This window comes from Hyperolius riggenbachi, chromosome 10 (genome assembly GCF_040937935.1).
Source record: "Hyperolius riggenbachi isolate aHypRig1 chromosome 10, aHypRig1.pri, whole genome shotgun sequence".
NCBI lineage: Eukaryota > Metazoa > Chordata > Amphibia > Anura > Hyperoliidae > Hyperolius > Hyperolius riggenbachi.
The window spans coordinates 24067732-24092132 of record NC_090655.1 but is presented as its reverse complement, the minus strand read 5'-3'; the positions used below and the strand labels follow the sequence as shown (position 1 = coordinate 24092132).

At 43.5% G+C, this 24401-nt stretch overlaps 1 protein-coding gene across 2 annotated transcripts in view; it reads right to left on the bottom strand.

The window, feature by feature from the left end:
- Positions 1–24401, bottom strand: part of INPP5A (inositol polyphosphate-5-phosphatase A) — a 614694-nt gene that overhangs the window by 5543 nt on the left and 584750 nt on the right. For both annotated transcript variants that reach the window (XM_068255129.1, XM_068255128.1), the window contains exons 13-14: positions 6461–6572; positions 237–305 (exon numbers count right to left, since the gene is read on the bottom strand). In XM_068255129.1, the coding sequence (XP_068111230.1) occupies positions 237–305; positions 6461–6572 (181 nt within the window). The remainder of the gene's footprint in view (positions 1–236; positions 306–6460; positions 6573–24401) is intronic.

Sequence of the window (24401 nt, the reverse complement as noted above, 5' to 3'; positions counted from 1 at the left end):
AGAACTGGCCCCAGAACTGGTTCTGCAAACTATACTTCTGACTGTAGGAACAGGAGCAGTACCCTGAATTGAGGTCTGAGCAGCTGTTATGCAGGGAGCCTGTGCTATCGAGTTTGGAAAGTTGATTACTTGTGCTGTCTCCACCATAGTATTCCCAGGTTTACAGATGCTCTCAGCTGATTTCCCATATATCAAGACTAAAGGTAAACATTCCAATGAACATGTCGAGACTTTACCTTGTGGTCCCCCATGCAGATATTTGGCCCAATGCTGTCATAGATCACTATTCGTTCATCATTTTCAGACTGGAAATAAAGCAGAATTTCAAATTAAGTTGTGTATGTTCAGGTATCTTAAGTAAAGAATATTTTTTTCCCTTGGGGGAAGGTGAATGTAAACATGTGTCCCTCCAGTACTTGCTGTGAGGCCATCACAGGCCTGGACTTAAAAAGTCAAGGCTGCTTTAAAAAAACAGAAAAAATCCACCAAAACATACTACCTTCTCCATACCACCTCCCGGATGCCTCTGCCCCACTCCACGCCGCTCTCCGTGGCCCCATTCGTTCCTCTGCAGCCTCCAATGACTGAATCCTCAGAATCCAAGATGGCCACGACCCGGAAGTACTTCCTGGGTCACAACTTAGCTGCCGATTGGAGGAGGCGGGGGAATGAGAAGAGGACACGGGGGAGAGATGCAGGAGAGGCAATGCGGGGGAGCTCTTGATTGATGGCTGGCAGGCAAACAGGAGGCTAGCGACAAGCATTTTAGATGGGTCACAGCAGAGCCCAGGGGAGGCTGGCAGCGGCCCCAGAAGGACACAGTCGTGTCATTGGGCAGAGAACATGCCTCTGTGTCCTATAATCTATAATGTAAAGCCGCTTCGGGTACTCTTTAAGATCCATTCAGAAACATTTAAAGGACTTCTGATGCGAAAATAAAAATCTTCGTTTTATTCACCTGGGGCTTCTTCCAGCCCCGAGCAGCCGTCTCAGTCCATCCTCGGGGTCCCAGATAGCCGCCCGCAATGATGGCAGATATTCTACGCCTGCGCAGTAGTTGTGCGCAGGCGCAGTATGCACCAGATGACGGGGCGCACAGGTGCAGAAGAGCTGTCCCCGCCGGCAGGTCACCATTATTGTGGGCGGCCAACCGGGAAATGGAGGAGGGCCGGGACTGCTGAAGGGGTTGGAAGAAGCCCCAGGTTTATTTTCACATTGGAAGTCCTTTAAAGAGGCACCATAGTGACAAATAGTGGAATGCAGAAAATTATTTGGTTTAACCACCTCTTTCAGTTGACCCGAGCGCTCAGGGGGGACATGGAGGCACACCATGGGGCAACGGAGGCTGGTCTTAGTGTGCACAACCAGCCTCTGTGCCCCAGTAACATAATTAAATCCCACCTCGGGTTCTCTTTAAGTCTATCTGGACAGATATATCCATCCAGATAGACTGTGCAGCTCTCGATGCCTGAGGCGTGCGATTGCGCGTGCTCTCGCTGCCTCCGTTACCCCCCCGATCAGTGAATACAGAGCTGGGACAAGGTACTCCAGCACCCAAGGCTGAGACCCCAAAGTGCGCCCCTCCATCCCCCCCACCCCAGCCGTCACACACTGATTGCTATTACTAAGAGGCGCCCCAGGGCCCATAACACCTTAATATCTAGTTATCTGGCTTGCAGTCATTGCCATGTATCCCCTTCCCTCTCCTACACTGCGCCCTGAGGCTGAGGCTGGAGCCTCTCTCGCCTCTGCCTCGGCATGGCCCTGAGTGAATATAATTCCCATTCACCGATCTAAGTCCCCCGAAGAAAAAAAACAACGCTTTCTAATCAAAGAGCGCAGTATTTCTGCAAATAAAAAAAATTACAGCCTCCTTATAGTTCCTGGTAGCGTGATCGTACACTCCAGGACTTTGACTGTGGCCAAATAGTAAACTACACCCACATACATTTTTTTACATTACATTACTTTACATTTAAAATTATCTGTTTCCCTCCCACACCAAAAATTACCCAAATACATTTTTTAATAAAAAAAAAAGAAAAAAATTACAATTAAAAAAACAAAATAAAGTTACCTAAGGGTCTGAACTTTTTAAATATACATGTCAAGAGAGTATCTTATATTTTTTTTAAATTATAAGCTTGTAAATAGTGATGGACGCAAATTGAAAAAATGCACCTTTATTTATAAATAAAATATCGGCGCCATAAATTGTGTTAGGGACATAATTTCAACACTATAATGGCCAAAAACTGAGAAATAATGATTTTTTTTCCATTTCTTTCTAAATCTTCCTGTTAAAATGGATTTAGAAAAAAATTCTTAGCAAAATGTACCACCCAAAGAAAGCTTAATTAGTGGTGGAAAAAACAAGATATAGATCAGTTAATTGTAATAAGTAGAGATAAAGTTATTGGCGGATGAATGGGAGGTGAAATTTGCTCGGATGCATATGATTTTCGACACTGTAGGCTGAAGTGGTTAACACTGCTTTATACATTAATAAACCTCTGTTTCACTAAAGTTAAGTCTGTCCTTTGCCTTAAAGAGACTCTGTAACAAAATTTTCAGCAATATTTCTTCTATCCTGTAAGTTCCTATACCTGTTCTAATGTGGTCTGGCTTACTACAGCCTTTTTTAGTTGCACATTGGCTGTATTATCTCTGTAATCTAATTTTCTTTCCTCTGATGGCTTTGTCGGGCTCAGGCACTCAGGCTGGAATGTGCAGCTCTGCTTGTGATAGGATAAAAGCAATACACACCCTCTCCACGCTCCCTGCAGGCTCTGTGTGAATCACAGACTGAGCTCCTCTGAGCCTATCACATTCTGGTAACAGCCATGTCTCTTGTTTGTAAACACTGCCTAAAACTGGCAATTACAAGCCAGGATTGCAGCAGGGAGTGGCAGAAACAGCACAGAGTGGCCCAGGAGAACATAATGAATAGGATGGTATGCTTTTTATTGTAAGAATTTTAGAGTACAGATTCTCTTTAATTACTGTATGTCAACATTAATACAGAGCTTATGGTATTTATACACAGTGGCGTAGAGTACGTATTTTTTTTTAATATAGCTAGACCTATTTTTAACATTGACCCTTAAAGAGACACTGAAGCGAAAAAAAATATGATATAATGAATTGGTTGTGTACTATGAATAATTACTAGAAGATTAGCAGCAAAGAAAATATTCTCATATTTTTATTTTCAGGTATATAGTGTTTTTTCTAACATTGCATCATTCTATAATATGTGCAGATTACACAACACTCAGCATTCAAAATGAGTCTTTCAGAGCAGTCTGTGAAGTAATGACCTCTCCTCTAGCAGAGGAAAAGTAAACAGTTCAATTACAGTTGAGATAATAAAAGTCAGGTAACAGCCCTCTCCACCACTAAGTTAGTCGGAGAGCTTAATAGCTTGTTTGCATAGAGATAACAACTGGAGTTTCTCAACTCTTCCTGTACTGGAAACAATTAGACTGATGTATCTGATCTTAATGTTTTATTTCTTAGCTGTACTACACATACAAATCATAATATCATCATTTTTTTTTCGCTTCAGTGTCTCTTTAAGCAACCAGAAACTACACTTATTCGGCCAATCCGCCAATCCCCGTTGGAGCCGGATAATGGGGATATATAATAAACTAATAAATCATATTATAAAATAAAATCATATCTCTCGCCGTGGCAACAGTGGTATCTAGAAGTATGTGCCCATTGTACCTAATGGGAAAATCTCTTCGTAAAAGGTGATTTATGTTTTAGATTTACTAGCCCCATAAATGTTCAAAAAGCCAATACATATGGTGGCATTTTGCTATAATGTAACATAGAAACGTAAAGTTCACTCAGCAATCTCCAGAAAACAGTTCAAAAAAGAAAGCCTGGTTTTATTTAACATATGAAATGGCATTCACCTATATGCACTTGTATACATTTCTGCTCCCCCGCCCTTCCCTCCAATCCCAGGGCAGCTACGTGCGAAAAACCCACCCGTACAAAAACAACACCGTCACATCCCCGTAATGACCACCTCAAATAAACATAAAAGTGATGCACGTCAGCCATTATTAAATATCGTCAAGGACTTTTTCTCTGCAATCAGTCAGGTCTGAATGGATAAGAGTAATATATACATCACCCGTGTGCAATAAAAACTAAATTATGTTAATGCATTAGGCAGGTTTAAGGTCAGATTTACTTTATATTACGGTCGCCTGCCGGAACCGCAAACAACAGAAAAAAAAGAACCGTAACCTTCTGCACTATATGCATGAGCACTTTCCAATATTTCAAGATCATTACGGAACTTCCCTTCCGCGAGTGGGAAAGCATTCATCAAAAAGAGACTTGATAATTTAGAAAGGCAGCATAAAATTGTGGATTTCCAACTGTATAATCTTTAGACAGATAAACAAATTACAGCACTGCACAAGCAGGAACAGGGCCACAGTCCGCTGAGCATTCATTACTGCATGCTATCAGGCGTCAACGTGACTTGCGAGCGACGGGCAACCTTTGGTGTTTTAGGGCTTAGGAAGCATAAAATAACATGATGGTGAGGTAACCGAGCATGGCATGATAGATGGTCCTGCGCGGAAGCTGTTTACAGCCCCATGTCTGTACAATCTGTAACGCCTAGCGTGAGGAACTCCGCATGCTGGGTGCTAATTTGTGAGCGCCATCCATTTTCCCAGCGCAGACAGGGAAGAGCCTGATAGATACAATCTTAGATGATTTTTTTTTGTTCCCCCCTTAAAGGAAATTCTAGCTTGATCAGCACTTAAGCTTGAAGGAACAGATTGCAGAGGTCTTCTCTTTAATGAGTGACAGTGCGTGGCTAAAATGTGCAGATACCAACGGCTTATGTCACAAGATGGGAGATACAGGAAATGGTGCAGACGTAGTTGTTGGCAAAGGCTTTGGAAAGGGGGGGGGAATTGTTTGACAAAGATATCCATGCAGGTGCTGGAGTAGAATGTAGCTTTGTTGGTGTCCAGAATCCTTCGAAAGGCTGGTTTCATCTCTACATGATCATAGGACTCCTATATCACTGTAACAGTGCAGAACTCAAGGCCGGATTTATACTTTTCCTGCCCCTAGGCAAACTTCCTTGCAGCTTCCATGTGCAGTAGCACCCTTCTCATTCTATACGCAGCCCCCCTCCCATGTCTATCATTCATGTACAGCAGCCCCCCCCAGCTCTATACAGGTCCCTTGGGCAGCAGCTCCCTATTTTCATTTGTTGCTCCTAACTTGTAACCCCTGTACTTCATCTGCAGCAATCCCTCTTCCATGTCCAGCCGCCCCTTGGCCAGCTGTCACCCAAGGCCCAGGTCTTGGAGGCCTTTCCGGAAATGCAGCTCTAGCAGATAAATAGGACGCAACCCTTTCAGGATGAATATCTAAACTTGACTTTTATTTAGTTTGATAGTTACTGTTTTCCCCCGAAAATAAGCCTAGCCTAGCTGTATACCGGTAGACAATAAGATGCTATGCTAGCGTTCCCCTGCGCGCTCCCGTGCTCGTTATCGACGATCTTTAGACGCAGTTCCCATTCATTAATCTCTGGCCCCGTGTGAATGATCGCAGGCATCAATGAGATGCTGCAATCATTTGTTTACTTCCGTTGGAGCCCATGCACGCATTACTTCCGATTTAGGTACGCAATGGGAAGTAATGTGCGAGGACATCTTGTGGCCAAATAGTAAAATTACACCTACAAATACATTTAAAATGAACACTTTGGGCTCGATTCACAAAGCGGTGCTAACCCAGTTAGAGACTTTAGGCGTGATAACCATTGCACCACGCTGGTGAAAAGCCAGTTTAGGCGTGATAAGTTTAGGTGTGATAAGTTTAGGCATGCTAAGTTTAGATAAGTGTAGATAGCGTGCAAAGTCCCGCACGCAAAGCAGCGCCATTAAACTCTATGCGAAGTGCACCAGACTTTGCTAGCGCAAAACTTTTGATCAGCTGTGCACTGCGGTGCTAACGCAGTTGGTGCTTAAACTTATCATGCCTAAACTTATCACACCTAAACTTATCACGCCTAAACTTATCACGCCTAAACTTATCACGCCTAAACTTATCACACCTAAACTTATCACACCTAAACTTATGCCTAAACTGAGTTTAGGCATGATAAAGGGCTTTTCACCAGCGTGCTAACTGTTAGCACCGCTTTGTGAATCAGGCCCTTTACCTCCCACACTATCTCATAATCAATCAAATTTTTTTTTCTTTTTCTAAATTACGAATTAAAAGAAATACATAGTTACCTTAGGGACTGAACTTTTTTTTTAATATGTATGTCAAGAGATTATATTACTGTTCATTTTTAAACTATGGACTTGTAAATAGTGATGGGCACAAAACTATACACAGGACTGCAGATTCATTACTGAGATTATCCTCTGTAAATTCAGCTGTATTCCCGGAGGAGTCTTACCTTTAAAAGGAGTTCTTTAGCAGTGTGTGACATTAGAATTCGATCGCACCATGCTGGACATCGTGTATTCATGTATTGCTTCCCCTGACTGCTGTCTTCACTGTATGGATAACTAGGAGAGAGTCAATACAGATACGTCAAGCTCTGCTGTCTACTTGTCAGTGCACTGAACAACACACGGACATCTGACTAAATGCACAACATTTGCAAATAACGAGAAAACACTGGAAAAGGGAGAAGAAGCCCAGAGCTGGGGCTCAAACATTTGTGTTTACTCCAACAGCAAGGACAGTTGTATGTGGTCGTATGTGCAAGATTTCCTTGCAAGCTTTCAGAAGTATCAGAACCTGTATCATGCTTGAAGAAGAACGTTTTTGAAAGCTTGCATGGAAATCTCCTACAATACATTAAAGATCGCCCCAAAAGAACTTCTGTTATGTCTTTTGATTTCCAACAGTAAGGCCTGGAAACCACTACAAACGCCATCGCTAATCGCAATCGCTAGCTTTTTTTAATGAGCGGTTTCTAAGCAATTTCATGAGCGATTGCTGCCAATTTTGGTAGGGTTTTTAAAAAGTGTCAGCTTTTTGCCAACGATTGTGTAGCAATTAGCGATTTTAATTCTGATTGTTCCTTTCAATTTATTTTAAATTTTTTTTACAGTTTGCAGTCATGTAAAAACCCTACCAAAATCGCCAGCAATCGCTCAATGTAAAGTATATAAACGCTGGCGTAATCGCTCGTCAAAACCTACACAGAGCGATTTTGCTACCGTTACTAAATTACTGCACACTGTAAAAAAAATAAAATTGAAAGGACCAATCAGAATTAAAAACACTAATCGCAAATCGGTACACAATCGCTGGCCAAACGCTTACACTTTAAAATCGCTACCAAAATGACCAGAAAACGCTCATGAAACGGTCATTAAAAATGCTCGTGCTTTCGATTAGCCATAGCGCTTTGTAGTGGGTTCCAGGCCTAAGGCTGAAGACGCCCCGGAGAACGTTTTTCGTGTCATTTTCATTTTTTTTTAAAACATTAAAATCACAGAAAACATTGGTGCAAATGCTAGTCATTGGAAGCATAAAAAAAAAAAAAAACACCCAAAAATCGCTCTACGGTGTGACAGGGCCCTAAGGCTACTTTACCACTGGTGCGTTACACTGGACAATATAAATTGTGTTGCCAATGTGATGCAATTTTATTGTAATGGTACTATTCCCATCAATGCATTGCAGTGCATGCAATGTGTTACTGTGTAATGCATGCAGTAGAGCAGATGTTTCATTGACTGTGTGAGACAATGCGTGCAAAATGTGCAATGCAACTTTTCCCACCATTATGTTGTGTTCTTGTTTTTTTTTTTGAAGAACACGACAACTCCCCAATATGAAAGTAGCCTAAGGTCTGGAACCCACTACAAAACGCCATCGCTAATCGCAATAGTGTTTTGTATGAGCGGTTTGTAAGCTATTTCATGAGCATTTTTGTTGGCGATTTTAAAAGGTGTAAGGTTTTTGCCAGCTATTGTGTAGCGATTAGCGTTTTTAATTCTGACTGGTCCTTTCAATTAATTTTTATTTTTTTACAGTGTGCAGTAACTTCAAAATGCTAGCAAAATCGCTCTGTGTAGGTTTGATGAGCGATTACGCCAGCGTTTATATACTTTACATTGCAGAAACGCTAGCGCTAAAAATGCTGCATGTCCTGTGTTTTGCGATGTGGTAATCGCAACCGTTCCAGTGGAATTTGGCCCATCCATTAACTGAGCGTTTAGGGAAATCGTTAGCGGTTTGAATCGTTCCCTAAACGCTCAGAAAATCGTTGTAGTGGGTTCCAGCCCTAAGGGCCCATTTCCACTAGAGCGAATCTGCATGCGTTCCCTGCATGCAGATTCGCATAACCAATACAAGTGGAAAAGAAAAATAAAGGAACACGGCATGGTTATTTGTGTGCTAGGCACTGTACATACACATGTCTATCTCATCATGTCACATGTCAGTACGGGTATCCTTTAAGGCTCCTTTTACATTTGCATTGAAAAACTGAGTTACGTTACCCTGTTTTGCAGCAGGGTAATGCAAAAGCAAAGGGGCCTGGCGTCGCATCAGAAATGTTGCTGATCTGATGCAGGGGCAACAGTGCATAACCGGCGGAAGTAATGTAAGTCAGTGGGCAACGCATACCTTTTTAAAAGGTTGGCAGCGGCACACGTGTGAGACGAAATACGACGAGGATACCCTGGAATCCCAGTGACATACTTCCTGTCCATCAGGAAATAGGTCACTGGAAGAGGGGCGGAGACGTTATGCATGTAACCCTGCTGGTGCTTTTGTGCATTGAGGCGGGGTGGGGCATCGCACCGCAAATACCCTACCTGGGTGTAAAACCAGCCTAAAGAGAAATTAAAACAGTAGTGTTGTCGTCTATGAGGTATGTCAACTCATTATTTTAACATTTTATTTGTTTTAACTCTTGGGCGCCTCTCCACCTTGTCTTCCTTGCTTCCCCCTCTGTGAAGGGAGCCCCCCCCCCTCTTTAAAGAGGAACTCCAGTGAAGGGAGCCCCCCCCCTTAAAGAGGAACTCCAGTGAAAATACTGTAATAAAAAAGTGCTTCATTTTTACAATAATTATGTATACATGATTTAGTCAGTGTTTGACCATTGTAAAAGCTTTCCTCTCCCTGATTTACATTCTGACATTTATCACATGTTGACATTTTTACTGCTGGCAGGTGATGCCACTGGAAGGAGATGCTGCTTGCATTTTTGGCAGTTGGAAACAGCTGTTATTTCCCACAATGCAACAAGGCTCTCACAGTGTGATGTCAGGACCTCAGAGCTGCGAGGCGCTAACACCACACTGTGGGAGAGGTTTCACCACAATATCAGCCATACAGCGCCCCCTGATGATCTGTTTGAGAAAAGGAGAAGATTTCTCATGGGAAAGGGGGTATCAGTTACTGATTGGGATGAAGTTCAATTCTTGGTTAAGGTTTCTCTTTAAGTCCTTGGACCCTTTCTTCAGAGAGAGCGACCAACGATACGGGTTCTCCCATACCCACCTGGAGACTGTTATTCTCCACAGGCTTACTGGATGGTTGCCCAATGCTGCAACCTACTCTTGTGAGTACTACAGTTTTGTACATTACTCCATTTCAAACTGGAACATCTTTTTTTTTTTACACCATTCCTTAAATTTTATTGTTCCATTTCAAATAGTTTTATTAGAAATTTCCAAACAGAGAAATAAACAAAGCAAACAAGATTCACATCAAATAAGGACAGTGTTCCTTCAACAATCAGGCTAAGAATGAACATATAAAACTAGAAAGCTGAAACTATTGGGTTGATTCACAAAGGTTACCGTACTTATTTTTCACCTGTAAGGAGTGCTAATGCATGAGATAAACAAATAAGGAGAGACAATTCATGAAATAAATAGATAAGGAGAGCTAAACCATGAGTTATGCCAAATAAGGAGAACTAAACCATGAGTTATGTCAAATAAGGAGAACTTAACCACGAGTTATGTCAAATAAGGAGAACTTAACCACGAGTTATGTCAAATAAGGAGAGCTAAACCATGAGTTAAGTTATATAAGGAGAGGTAAACCATAAAGTTAGATAAGGAGAGGTAAGCCATGAGTTAAGTTAGATAAGGAGAGCTAAGCCATGAGTTAATAAATAAGGTGAGATAATTTAAAAGAAAAGCTTTGTGAATCAGGCCCATTGTTTGTTATACACAAAACAATCGGAATTCCTATACAGTGATCAGCAGTAACTTATCCTCTCGGGTTCCTGCTAGCTATTACCCACAACTTCTCCAGAAGCCCAACTAGGGTGACTGGCTAATCTTGCCATTTCCATGTAGAATTAGGACCAACAGATTTGAAATACTATGACCATGTAGGTAAGCTCTCGTACTGCATGGAGTTGTTCCATCTTTAGCCTTGGGCTACAACTCAAATGCAGTGGGAAAAATACAGGGACATTTTTTTCCTTTTCACAATGCATGTCTACCCCAGTTTTTTGTTTTTAACCACCACGGTTCCTGCTAAAATGGCTCAGCCAGCCAGAGTGAGGGTTTGCCAGCTGAGTAATACCAGTTCAAATCAATCTAAACATGGGGAGGAGGTTTCAAAAGGAAAACAAATACTTCCCTCCATTCTCCTCTAGCAAAACACTCTGCTCAGGAAAAAGGGCTCATTCTCATTTTCGCTGCGCAGGAAACGGTCCTCACACACGGTGGTAAGTCATGGTAGGTCATAGGTTACGCGAGTCCCCTGGGTTGGTCTGTCAGAATGGGGCTTGCTACAGGAGAAAAGCGAGTGACAGAGGGGACCGGAAGGCGCCATAAGCATATACTTATACCACCCCACCCACAGCATACGCCAAATTAACCAGAGTCCTTTGGATCTGGTATCTCCTTTAAAGGAGTTATCAGCCAAAGTCTAAAAAATTAGCTTTACTCACCTGGGGCTTTTTCTCCAGCCCCTTGCAGCCGACTGTCCCACGCCGTCCGGTCCGCTCTGCCCTGCCGTCCTGGTCTCAGAGCACGTTTCAGAGGCCGACCCCGAGGTCGCCCTCATTGCGCCAACTGCCACTGTCAATCAAGCTCACGTTGTACATGGCTTACTGCGCAGGCGCAGTAGGTCTGAGCCTGCGCAGTAAGCCGCGTACAACGTGGGCTTGATTGACAGTGCCGGTTAGCGACAGCACAGTGAGGACGACCTCGGGGTCGGCCTCCGCACCGTGCTCTGAGACCGGGATGGCGGCGCAGAGCGGACCGGTCGGCGTGGGACAGTCGCTGCAAGGGGTTGGAGAAAGCCCCAGGTGAGTAAAGCTCATTTTTTAGATATTGGCTGATAACTCCTTTAAGGGCAAGACTGAGTATGTAGGATTAAAAAAAAAAGTCAAGCTATAAAGACAAACAGGACATTACAGGGCATTAGGCCAGAGATCAGTATATAAACAGTCCATCTGCTGTGGATAATCTGGTGTATATCTGCTAAACACATCATAGAGCCATTTACCTACACCATTGGCAGATCCCTTACAATGACAAAATGTGTGTTAACTATTACTCTGTAGACTATTCAATTAGACTAGATTAAGTATTGAGCTGCCCTGTCCCTGGAGAGGCAAACTACTGGTTTAGTTGCATCGACTAATGATCGGTTATTCCTCAGCTGATTTACAATGCAAAAAAACCTAAACAAACCGGAATTGAAAAAAAGGTTATCTAATGTCGCTTGAATGGAGGTGATTTATTATCCAGACTGACACGTTTGCATCTGATAAAACATGCTAATTGTAATTATTTTACAGCAGTGCAATTTCCACCAAAAGCCATCAAGACTGCAGAAGAGTAAAGTGCGGGATGTGCCGTATCTTCACGCTGGACGTGCTATCAGCTATCAGCAGGACGTATAAAGTGCTGAGATAGTTTAATGAGGTTGAAAGAAAAATAACTCAAGTTTCAGTTTAAAAACCCCGGTGCACACAGGAACTGATTAGTGCAAGTACGTCACAAAGGTTCTCCGGAAACACAACATCCTGTTCATAGAAAAGTTCCAGGTGACGGCAAAAGACTTTTGTGGCATGTAGTAGTAACAGAACATGACTTTCCTTTCACAAATATCACACACGTTATATTTTCTTCACTTTAAAGTGAACCTCCAGACTAAAAATCGACTCAGCAGCACTGAAAAGGCCTGGTGTTTCTTTAACAGTTGCACAGCATCAGAACTTTGTTTCTCTTATACAAGCTTCATTTTTAGCTGCACAGAAGAAAACTGCCCGGGCTTTTTTCCCCTGATGCTGTGCAAAGCATGATGGGATTTCTGATGTTGTTGTTCTCGTTCTGCTGTTTTGGTGCAATTTTTTTTTTTTTACATTTTGAATTTGACATTTGAAGCCTAGCATGTGCAGCTGGGAGGGGTTATTAGGACACAGGACAGTTGGAACTGTGTCTTATGCTCCTTGTCACCTCCTTTCAACCAAAAAGATGGCAGCCCCCATGAATCACGAACATTTGCCTGTTCTTTTAAAATAGGGTGAGTAAAAAACTATACTACCTATCTATTCTAATTAACATAACTAATGCAACTTAATGACAGAATGTTTGTTTAGGCTGAAGTTCCCCTTTAAAGCAGGATTGTCAGCCATAAAATCAAATTCCTATTACCTACTGCTGTGTGTATTATGTAGTCTACATCCTAACCCTGCATTGCAAGCATTCCAATATAATTGTAAATGTGTCTGCTGCAATGAATCTCATCTCAGTCAGCCTGGCTCTTTTCGTACATTGCCGGGGAGGGGGAAGCTTGTTATCCTCCCTTTCATCCTCTCCCACATTTTTGCTTCTTGCTGATTGGCTGAGGGCAGTTCAGTGTGACACGAGGCTTAGAAGGGAAATACACTTCATCCCTCTGCAGAAGCTGCTGAAATACGACCTATGCTGTACAAACACAATAAAAAGGCACCCAGAAAATGATATTAATTAAAAACAAAATAAAGTTTGAGGTGGCTTACCTCAATGGAGCCATTAAAGTTCATTTTTATATGAATTTGCCTTCATTGAGGACCGCCACCTCAATCGTCATTTATTTTATTGTTTTTAATTCATTTTATTTTCTGGGCACCTTTTCATCCTGTTTTTGCATTGTATACCTCCCCCTGCTCAGGGTAGAGGATTCCCTTGGGCTCAGTATACAGGCCTCTAGGGCTATTTCCTTGAAAATGCGACCATCTCCAGCTAGCCTGGACCCCTATGTAGAGTCAGGTTTATTGATCTCCACCTGCCTGCAGTGGTTAGTTGGTTGCCCCTTTGAAACCTCCCTTTTGTGAGTATTGTCTGTCTATTTTGCTTCTCCTATCATTTGTGATGTACTGCACCATTTGGGCACCCATGCTCTGTGTTTTTTTTGTTCCAGGGTGACTGTTCACCCTCTGCTTTGTCTGATCTATGCTGTACTCACATTTGTTTATAAAGCAAGCTAGATATGACAGTGCAATTCTGCAACACCATTTCAGCAAAGGACCTCTCGGATTTACAAGCCCCACTCCATAGAGCCAAATTAATCCATGCCATGCACTGATGAGGATCAAACAATCCGAAACAGTCTGTATGCATGTTGGATTATTATGGCTCTGTACAAATTAACAAGCTGACACATCATTGCATTCCAGCGGTTCTGGAGGTGTGTTTAGCTTCTAAGGGTACAATGGTTAATTTGCATATATTCAGCAGTGATGCACTGAGAGACATCTCAAGCTCACTCCAACCTGAATTATCGCAAATTCTTTCTGTTTTAGGAAAGCAAACTTTTGTTTTTCTTAGCAAAGGAGAAATAAAGAGTAAGGGAGGAAATTATATCAGGAATGGCTTCAATCAGAGGCAGTTAAAATGGAAACCGCCTGGAACAGTTTTCTCTTTATTTACTATATAAAATTAATTGAAATAAAAACGTGGACAGTACAATACATATGTTATTTAAGTAGACCAAGTATTTATCTACTTATAAATGTGGGTTTTTTTTTCAATCACATTTTCCGACAAGCATTCATTCTATCTTAAGCCTCATCTACATGGTACAATTTTCCGTCAGATCGGATCTATTAGATAATTTCCAACGGGTCCAATCGGTTGGAAAAGCAAAGTCTATTGCGAAATTGATCTGAAACCATTTTGACGTCTACACACAACGCAATTTCTTATTAGATCTATCGAATAGATCTGTCTATTTGATGGAAAATTGTGGATGAGGCTTTAGGCCATTCCCCCTCCAACCTCTGACCAAGTTGTGCTCCTTACTAAAAATAAATACTGCCTCTAGGTATACATATTGTATGCTACTTCTTGTTTCCTACCTATTCCTGTAGATTGTAAGCTCAGGCAGGGCTCTGTCACCCTTTTGGGTCTGGGAATTTGCTACACATTTTGTTCATTATGTTACATTTGTCGTTGTAAATACTGTCTACCAATTACGTACCAACACTCTATATTCAGTGTTTATCACGAACTTTATAATGATGTTCCCCATGTATTTTTTTTCCTCTCCTCTGTACAGCGCCACGGGATATGTTGGCACAACAATAATGGGGTGCAGCTTTATTGTACTAATTCCTCTTCCCCACTGCTACCCCCACTGTATGCACTCCTCGTCCCCTCCATGTTTAATGTGTGGAGATGTTGTCAAGCTCTCAGTGCCAATGCTGAGGGCAAGTCTGCGGTAATGAAGGAGGGAGATGAGCGAGAGGTGTGGCCATATGGTGGGAAGCAGGGCCGGTTCAAGTAACAATTGGGCCCTAGGGCAAAATTAGCTGGAGAGGTAGCGGGCAGGACCGGGGTATTGGGACTAGCGGTGGGGTCCGACCCCCCTCCCCACCGCTAGCCCCAATACCCCCGTCCTGCCCGCTACCCCTCCAGCTCGGCGGCCGCCCCTCCCCCCTGGTGCAGGGCAATTTTTTCAAAATTTGCCTTTTTGCGGCAAAAAGTCTAGGGCCGGCCCTGGATATACTGGAGCAATAAATCGCAGGTGGATTTGATGAAACTTATTTAAAATTGCCAGGAATCGATCAGAAATGTGTAGGACTTCCAGCAGGTGGCTGGATAGTGTACCCATACAAGACAGCCTGATTCTCTGTCCCAGTTGCGCTTCAGCTTGCATGCGTGCCCCCTCGGTGGAAGTGTTATGTGCCCTATGGAGGACAGGAGCGGCCCGGGCAGACGGCAAGGGACTGAGCCGCCTCAACGGGGCAGGAGGAAGCCCCAGGTCCACTTTAATTACCTGTATGCCTGAGTTATGGATCCCTTCGCTACGCAGTCTTCCATCTGCCTCTGTTGATAGAGGTGCTAGGCTGAGACATAGACACTTGTTGCTGTGTGCCCCATCCCCTATTGCCTGATGAAGCTGGGCCACGCCTGCGAAACGCGTTGCAACTGGTTTTTTTTTTGAGTATATTAATAGATCTAAACCTTTGAAAATTGGCAGGTTCATGTCTGCTTTGAGGAGGTAAGTCCACCACTGCCTCCTCAGCAATTTTAAAGTTTTTAGCATATTTTATTCTGTTGGCGCCTCTGCTCAATTCCTGCGATACCGGTGTCCACCCCTGGTGGAGGGGTGCTATACCCAGTCGGGACAAGATTCGCTGGCACCCAAGGCTGAGACACTAAAGTGCCCCCCTACCCCCATCGCTCCCACCCCAACCATCACACACTAATTGTTATTAGACTAAGAGGTGCCCCAGGGCCCCCAACACCTTAATCTCCAGTTACCTGCCTTGCAGTCACTGCCAAGCATCCCCTTCTCTTATGTCTCTCTGCTTCAAACACAATAAGGGATTTATAGCTGAGTGAGTTGTGCACCCCCTCCTACACTGCGCCCTGAGGCTGGAGCCTCTCTTGCTTCTGCCTCGGACCGGCCCTGGCTATAACACCTTTTTTCCAATCTACAGAGAGCGACTTCTTAATCCTGAGTGGGGAACAGGTCTTAATCTCCCCACCTGCATTTACAGTAGTTGCCTATCGGGTAACCCTGGTTTGTGAGTAGCAATTTACTTACTTACACTATCCATCAAATCCAATACATACTACACTATATTGGGCTCTGTGCGTTTCTCTTTTTGCATCCTACACACACCGAGACTCACTCATAAAATTCTTAAAGAGGAACTTCAGCCTAAAAAACATACTGTCATTAAGTTACATTAGTTATGTTAATTAAAATAGATAGGTAATATAATCTCTTACCCACCCTGTTTTACAAGAACAGACAAATGTTTGATTTCATGAGGGCAGCCATCTTTTTGGTTGAAAGGAGGTGGCAGGGAGCATGAGACAGTTCCAACTGTCCTGTGTGCTGATCACCCCTCCCAGTTGCTAGGCAACATGAACAACATAGGAAATCCCATCATGCTTTGCACATCATCAGAGGAAAAAAGCCCGGGCAGTTTTCTTTGATGGGTGGAGCTTAGCTAGAAATGCAGCTAAAAATGATGCTTTGGTAAGAAAAACAAAGTTCTGATGCTGTGAAACTGTTAAAGAAACACCAAGGCTTTTCAGTTCTGCCGAGTAGATTTTTAGTCCGGAGGTTCACTTTAAGTGTCGGAACAGAGCACCATATCCATGCCTATAGTCAGCCCCTGCGGCTTCTCTCTAAACACAGATCCAGGTAGATTAGAGGGAAGGCATTTCCTTAATGCGGAATAAAATGTGAGGACACATACAGGCTGCGCGAGATATAATGAAAAGAAATGGCTCGACGCTCCAGCAGGAACTTATTTACCACCCTGCTTGATGTGTTAATACGATAGCATTCTTCCAAATGGGTTTACAAGCTCCAGCACCATTAAAAAGGCATCAGCGGTGGCAAGACGCCAGGAGCGCTGCATTGAGTTGTATTTGTACCAATTTATGGGTATCAGTCCCTTTTCCACATCATCACGTCTTACAAGGCTCATTCTCCAAACACATTATGAGAATTCAATTTGCTACCTGACTGCAAAAGAAACTCTCATAGTGAATCAACCGCTCTATGAAACAAAACCCAACAATAAGTCTCCCCTGATGTATGCGGGCGGCACAGAAATAGAGGTGCTATTAGAAGGCTGTTTATTAAATAGGCACATAGATCACAGGACTGTGGTGGGATGGTATAATAGGTATACGTTATCGCATGATGCCTACATCAAGAGCCACGTCCAGAGGAGGAAGTGCAGCCATATCTGACATCATTCATAACGAGATTCTTCAGGTGTCCAGAATAGGTTCCTCTTACAGAGTACATAGTCATGTCACTGACTGTATTTAGAGGAGCTCACAATCTAATACTTACCATAGTAGAATGCCCTACCCTATTATTATTATGTATTTATATAGCACTGACATCTTCTGCAGCACATTACAGAGTACACAGTCATGTCACTTGACTGTCCCCAGAGGAGTTCACAATCTAATCCCTGCAATAGTGGAATGCCCTAACCTATTATTATTATTATGTATTTATATAGCACTGACATCTTCTGCAGCACATTACAGAGTACATAGGCCTCAATTCACTAAGCTTATCTCCTGTCTTTAATAACTCTTCTAGAGTTGTTACCACGGTGATAAGGCATGTAGTATTCAGGAAACATTTTACCTCAGGCAAACCTAAAGTTAACTCTTCTGTCTAAGTTAACTCTTTAATTAAAGACAGGCTGTTCATTAACTGCGTGTGAAAATAACTACAGAAGAGGTAACGTAAGGAATGAAGAGATAAGATAACTCTCACTCATTGTGTGGAGGTAAGTTTTCTCTTGCCTTATCTCCAGCATGATCTTAGTGAATTGAGGCCATAGTCATGTCACTGACTGTACTCAAGAGAGCTCACAATCTAATCCCTGCAATAGTAGAATGTCCTAACCTATTATTATTATTATGTATTTATATAGCATTGACATCTTCTGCAGCACATTACAGAGTACATAGTCATGTCACTGACTGTCCTCAGAGAAGCTCACAATCTAATTAGATGAACAGAAAGTTACTTAAAGGGAACCTAAACTGAGAAGGAGCTGGATTATTCCTTTTAAAATAATACCAGTTGCCCGACTCTCCTGCTGATCCTGTGTCTCTAATACATTCAGCCACAGCCCCTGAACAAGCATGCAGATCAGGTGCTCTGACTGAAGTCAGACTGGATTAGCTGCATGCTTGTTTCAGGTGTGTGATTCAGCCACTACAGCAGCCAAAGAGATCAGCAGGACTGCCAAGCAACTGGTATGGTTTAAAAGGAAACATCCATATCACTCTCAGTTTAGGTTCCCTTTAAACGGTACCTCAAATGGAGTGCAACAGGGTGAGAAATGTGTGTAAAGTGTCATTCCTACTTAGAACAACCAATGAAAAGCTAGTAAGATAATTGTAGCCCAGGGTGCCTGGTGCGGTCACAACCTTCTAATCTCGGCTCTGCCAGTTCAGTAAGGCAGCACCTATTCAGTAGGAGACCTTGGGCAAGTCTCCCTAACACTGCTACTGCCTATAGAGCTTGCCGACTTGTGGCTGCAGCTCTGGCGCTTTGAGTCCGCCAGGAGAAAAGTGTGATATAAATGTTCTGTGTCTTAACTGAGACGGATATGGATATTTTCTTTTAAACAATACCAGTTGCCTGGCAGTCCCTGCTGATTTCTATTGCTTCAGTAGTGGCTGAATTACACACCTGAAACAAGCATGCAGCTAATCCAGTCTGACTTCAGTCAGAGCACCTGATCTGCATGCTTGTTCAGGGGCTGTGGCTAAACGTATTAGAGACACAGGATCAGCAGGAGAGTCAGGCAACTGGTATTATTTTAAAAGGCAAAACCCCATATCTTTCTCAGTTCAGTTTCCTTTAACTGTCCAATAAATGTGAGGACCTAAACATTTACATGGGGAAAAAAAAATCACAGTGGAGAAAATGAAGACTTTTGTGTCTTTGAGAGCTTAGAATATGCTTGTAAACACAAGACAGGTCCACTTTACAAGTGAACTCCTGCAAATGGCTTAATAAACAAGGGACAGCTGTTAAAGTTAAAAGTATTGGCTTCAGCAGCTAGTTAATTTAACCAGTCCCCTCGCTAGCCACAGCACAATTCATTGACAGATGGCTCAGTGCTGGCTCAGCACAACATGCTCCACTGACTTCCATGGAGAATGGGGGAGTCTGGAGTAAAGCAAAGACCCTCTCAGACAGAAGCGGTGCGGCGCTCTGCTAAGGTCACATGACAGTGATCTTTGACCCCAAATAAATGTATCTGCATTGTGTGTCCCCCCCCCCCCCCCCCAATGTGATATGTTTATATTATATAGCAAGCAGGAGGAAAGATGTCAACATAACTAAGGCAGGGTGCACACGTGACCTTGCAATAACCTGAGCGGCGGTTTTTCTTTGCCATCACACCATGATAGCATTCATGTTTTCTCATGTGCAATTTTTTTATTTTTGTTAGCGATTTTTCATTAGCAAAATACATAAGAATTATAAACGTGCAATATATGTAGGCTAAAAACAAAACAAAACACCCCTGTCTTGATTTTTTTTTCTACCGCAGAAAAAAAACCCAGTGAAACCAGCACACAATTCTAATAAGTGCACAGCCTGCCTATAGGTCAGCCATACACCATTTTTAGGGAGGAAACTCACATATGCTGGGCCATTTCCCCTGTGATTCCCGGTCTACATCGGCTTTTGCCATCGCGGTTTCCACAAACCTTTTGCCATGATCGCTCCACGTTTTTTTTGTTTGCGGCGGCATAAACTGAATTTGTACGTGAAAAAGCGGAAAGCTGTTGGGTTTAATTACTGATCAACGCCAGTTGGCGTGGACGCGGCGGCAGCCCCAGGACCACTCAATGCCAATTGGTGTGAAGTCCTGGGAGACTGTTAAACGGTGAAACCGCCATCTATTTACATTGTACAGTGCTGCGATCTACAGCAGCGCTGTACTGGGGACACGGCTGTCCCCCTGGGAGGCACGAGAGAAATCAGCTCTCATAGGCTGATGCCTATGACAGCCGATCACTGTGATTGGCTGACGGGGGGAGGGAGGGAAATAGAAATAGTAAAAAAAACAAACAAACTATTTATTTAAAAAAACCAAATAAATATTTACATTAAAAAAAAAAAAAAACCCCAGCAGTGTGTGATCAGTTTTCTGCCCACCAACAGAAAGCTCTGTTGGTGGGCAGAAAAGGGGGGGGGGGGAGTGTACTTGTGTGCTGAGTTGTACGGCCCTTCAGTGAGCCCTTAAAGCTGCAGTGGCCTAACTTGTGAAAAATAGCCTGGTCACTAAGGGGTTGTAAGCCTACGGTCCTTAAGGTTAAAATGTGCGGTCAATTATGACCGCAAAACAAGAATGCATGGTCACACGACGAGCGTTTCCTGAGCAAGGCTATTGACATCAATAGCTACCAAGGACCAAAAAGCCCTCTTATTTAAATGTTCTGCATAACAAGACCTTTTGCTCTTACTAAAATAGCCAGACTGGGACTTCAGCACATGTGACGTCCGGTAACTTTTCATGACTGTGTAAAGCTCGCAGCATTACAATCACGTCACAAAAATCAGGATGCTCGTCCAGAGAAGGAAACAGACCGCTTACGCCCGGTTCACATTAGCGGTCGCCGTCCGGAATCGCCGTGCCGGAGCCGGACCGCATGCAGAACGGACGGAACGGACGCACGGCATAGCAATGAAAGCCTATGCGTCCGTTCACATGCGTCCGTTTCGTCCGGACCGGATCCGGACTCCGGCATAAGACCCAACATGCGCTATTTTTTGGTCCGGCTCCTCCGGCAGCCGTATCCGGAGCGGAGCCGGACTGCACCATCCGGCCAATACAAACCAAAGAGAACCGGAGAGCACACAACACACTGGCTAAAAATCCGGATGTTCTACCCCACTTCCTATGCGTATTGTAGCGGCGATTTTGGATGGGGACACATGGGCAAGCATTTTGGAGTGGAGCAGCAGTGACTTTAAACGTGCTGGAGATGTTGGCAGTATGTCGGAGGTGGAGGTGAGTGCTAAACAGCTGAGGGCCTGATTCCACAGGTCCCCCTTCTGCTGACCTCCCAGACCCCAACATTTTTATTTGGTTCCTACTATCTTTTGCCAAACGGATCCGGATCGCATCCTGATGAACACCTGATGCAACCTGACCGGATCCGGATCGGATCCGGATCAGAACCGTACGGTTCCGATCCGGTCAGGTCATCCGGTCCGTTTGGCAGGGAACCGCAAGTGTGAACCGGCCCTTACGGAAAACTCTTTCTATTCTTTGCAGCAACATACAACACTGTTGGGTGCTTCAGGAACTTTTGTATTGTTTGGAACCACCGTGGTGCAATCTGGAACTTCCATTTTAAAGAACTAGCAGAAAATCCAAATGTTTCTTAAAGCATATCAGATAACTGGATTGTAGCTAGTGATAATACACAACACATGATCAGTAAAAATAAGGTACAGTATATTGGAGGGACAAGGAACGTTGTGTTGTACATAACAGAGCTTTGTATGGAGGTCCCATTGTCCACCAGCACAGAACACAATGAACTGTTCAGCTGCTGTATGTAAACAATGGCCTGCAGAGGGTCAGCGACAACAAATGAGGACACAAGAAAATATACACACAGCCCCATAGTATTAGAATTAAAGTGCAAGCGCAGATCTCACTCATAAGGCTGACAAGGACTTGTAAGGAAATCATCAACATAAATTGCATTTATTATTTTATTTTCTGTGTTTACAAAGCAACAGCTTATTACTTAGAGCTTTACATAGTAAACAAAACAATGAACAGTCCTTGCCAATGTCAGATGGGCTCACACTGAATGAATCATTTGAATATGGACTACATGTGTTTTTTTTTTTTTTAAAGATTGATGAGGAATTATTACACAGATTTGCTGAATGATAAATGTATTATTGTACATGAGTTTTGTTACTTTGAAAACAATGGGCCAGATTTATCAAAGCATTAAGGTGGCCACTAACGGTCCAATTTCTAGTGAAAAATCGTTCGAGCGATCAGAAATTCTGATCGGACGAAAAATTGTTCACTACACCATCAACTAACCAATCATTGCTTCCTATCTATCACGACCACCAAGAAAATCCAAATTTTCGTTCGACGAAAATTCATTCGGGCGACATTTTTTTCACTCGTTCATAATCGATTGTGTCCACCAATGGAGATTATTTACAACCAATCCGATCAGAATTTCTGATCGCTCGAACGATTTTTCTCTAGAAATTGGACCGTTAGTGGCCAGCTTAACAGTTTTTTTTCTTCTTAAAGAGACTCTGTAACAAAATTTTCAGCCTTAGTTCTTCTATCCTGAATCAGCATTTCCTGAACAACAGTTTAACTGCCAAAATAGCAAGATACCAGCCGGCCTCCCTAATCACTTGCACACTATTATGTCAGTTAGATTTTGCAACTGTTGTTCAGGAAATGCTGTTGAAAACAAAGAAAGCCCTGAGAATCCCCCTTAAAAAGATGGACTGGCCCAAAACCTGTCATCTGTCAAATTTTTTAACTGCCTACTTTTTTCGCGAAAGAACCCCTTTAAACAGTTCTAACCAGCAGAGGGAACGATTATGCATGATGATAACATTCTTAAATCCTATTTAATAGTGGCAGTTTAGAATTTCCAGAACTCCACTGTAGTGCAAATCCATCCCTGAACTGCTGTAGATAAGAAGTGCTTAATAGCAGGTCTACAGCAGGTCTAACAGGTCTACCCAGCACCTTTTTTGTTATACTTTTAACTCCAGTAGGCCTTGGTTAGACGTACGTCTCTTTTTTCCCGGCTATTGCCAGCACCCAAATTATAAAATGTTAGTGCCGTTAAAGCCGTAATTCCCATTACGTCCTATGGCGGTGCTCCAATCACGCGGCACCCAAATAACCGGTTTCATAAAATGGAGGCCATAGTGGGCTAGATGACCTGCTGCAGACGCTCTCTTCATGCTGCTTGTCTTCTGGGTCCCCCTTGTTCCCTGTCCTTTTAACCTCCTTGCCGGTTATCCCGAGCTCAGCTTGGGGTAACCTGCGCAGGAGGATTTCTCAGGCCCCGCTGGGCCGATTTCTATGAAATAAAAAGCAGCACACGCAGCCGGCACTTTGCCAGCCGCGTGTGCTACCTGATCGCCGCCGCAGCACGGCGATCCGCCGCGTGCAGCGGCGAAAGAGGGTCCCCCCCAGCCGCCCGAGCCCAGCGCAGCCGGAACAAACAGTTCCGGCCAGCGCTAAGGGCTGGATCGGAGGCGGCAGACGTCAGGACGTCGGCTGACGTACATGACATCACTCCGCTCGTCGCCATGGCGACGAGGATAGCGAAACAAGGAAGGCCGCTCATTGCGGCCTTCCTTGTTACTTTTGATCGCCGGAGGCGATCGAAAGTGCGCATCCGGAGCGCCCTCTAGTGGGCTTTCATGCAGCCAACTTTCAGTTGGCTGCATGAAATAGTTTTTTTTTAATTTAAAAAAAACCCTCCCGCAGCCTCCCTGGCGATTTTAATAGAACGCCAGGGAGGTTAATATTCAACTGGCCCCCTCAGTGGAATAGTCCAGATGGAAGTGCCTCTAGCCATGCACAAGTGTATCTGAACTGGGGACGCAAGAGAACCGCTCATGCCCAGTAAAAAGGAGTGCTCATGCAGAACAGAAAAATGTGCGCAAACGCTTCCATTCATTGGGCATGTGTGAGTCAGAAGTTGCGCGTTCCCAGTTCAGAATCAATCGCTCGTAGGCTGGTGAACACCTGGAGGCTGGGGGTAATAGAAGGAGGTAGAGGTCCCAAAATGGGGAGTACGAGGGACCCCAAAGACAACAAGCAGCATTTTAGCATGGTGAGTAGGGCTACTCTAGCCCACCAGGTTTTTAAATTAAAAGTTTTGGCATATTTCATGTGTGCTTTCAATGGCACAAAGAATGTGGTAGAGGAGTTGGGTCTGTCACAATGGCCTCAATTCACTAAGCTTATCTCCTGTCTTTAATAACGTTTCTAGAGTGGTCACCATGGTGATAAGGCATGTCGTATTCAGGAAACATTTTACCTCAGGCAAACCTAAAGTTAACTTCTGTCTTTAAGTTAACTCTCCAATCCTTAAAACAACTCCACAGTTAAAGACAGGCTGTTTATTAACTGCGTGTGAAAATAACTACAGAGGAGGTAAATTAACTACAGAGGAGGTAAGTTAACTACAGAGGAGGTAAATTAACTACAGAGGAGATAACTTAAGGAATGAAGAGAGACGATAACTCTCTCACTGTGTGGAGGTAAGTTTTCTCTTGCCTTATTATCTCCAGGATGATCTTAGTGAATTGAGGCCAATGTATAAACTTTGTCTTTGAGGGTTTGCAAAACATTGTGGCCTCACCTCAACTACTGGAGTCGGGAAGAGGCG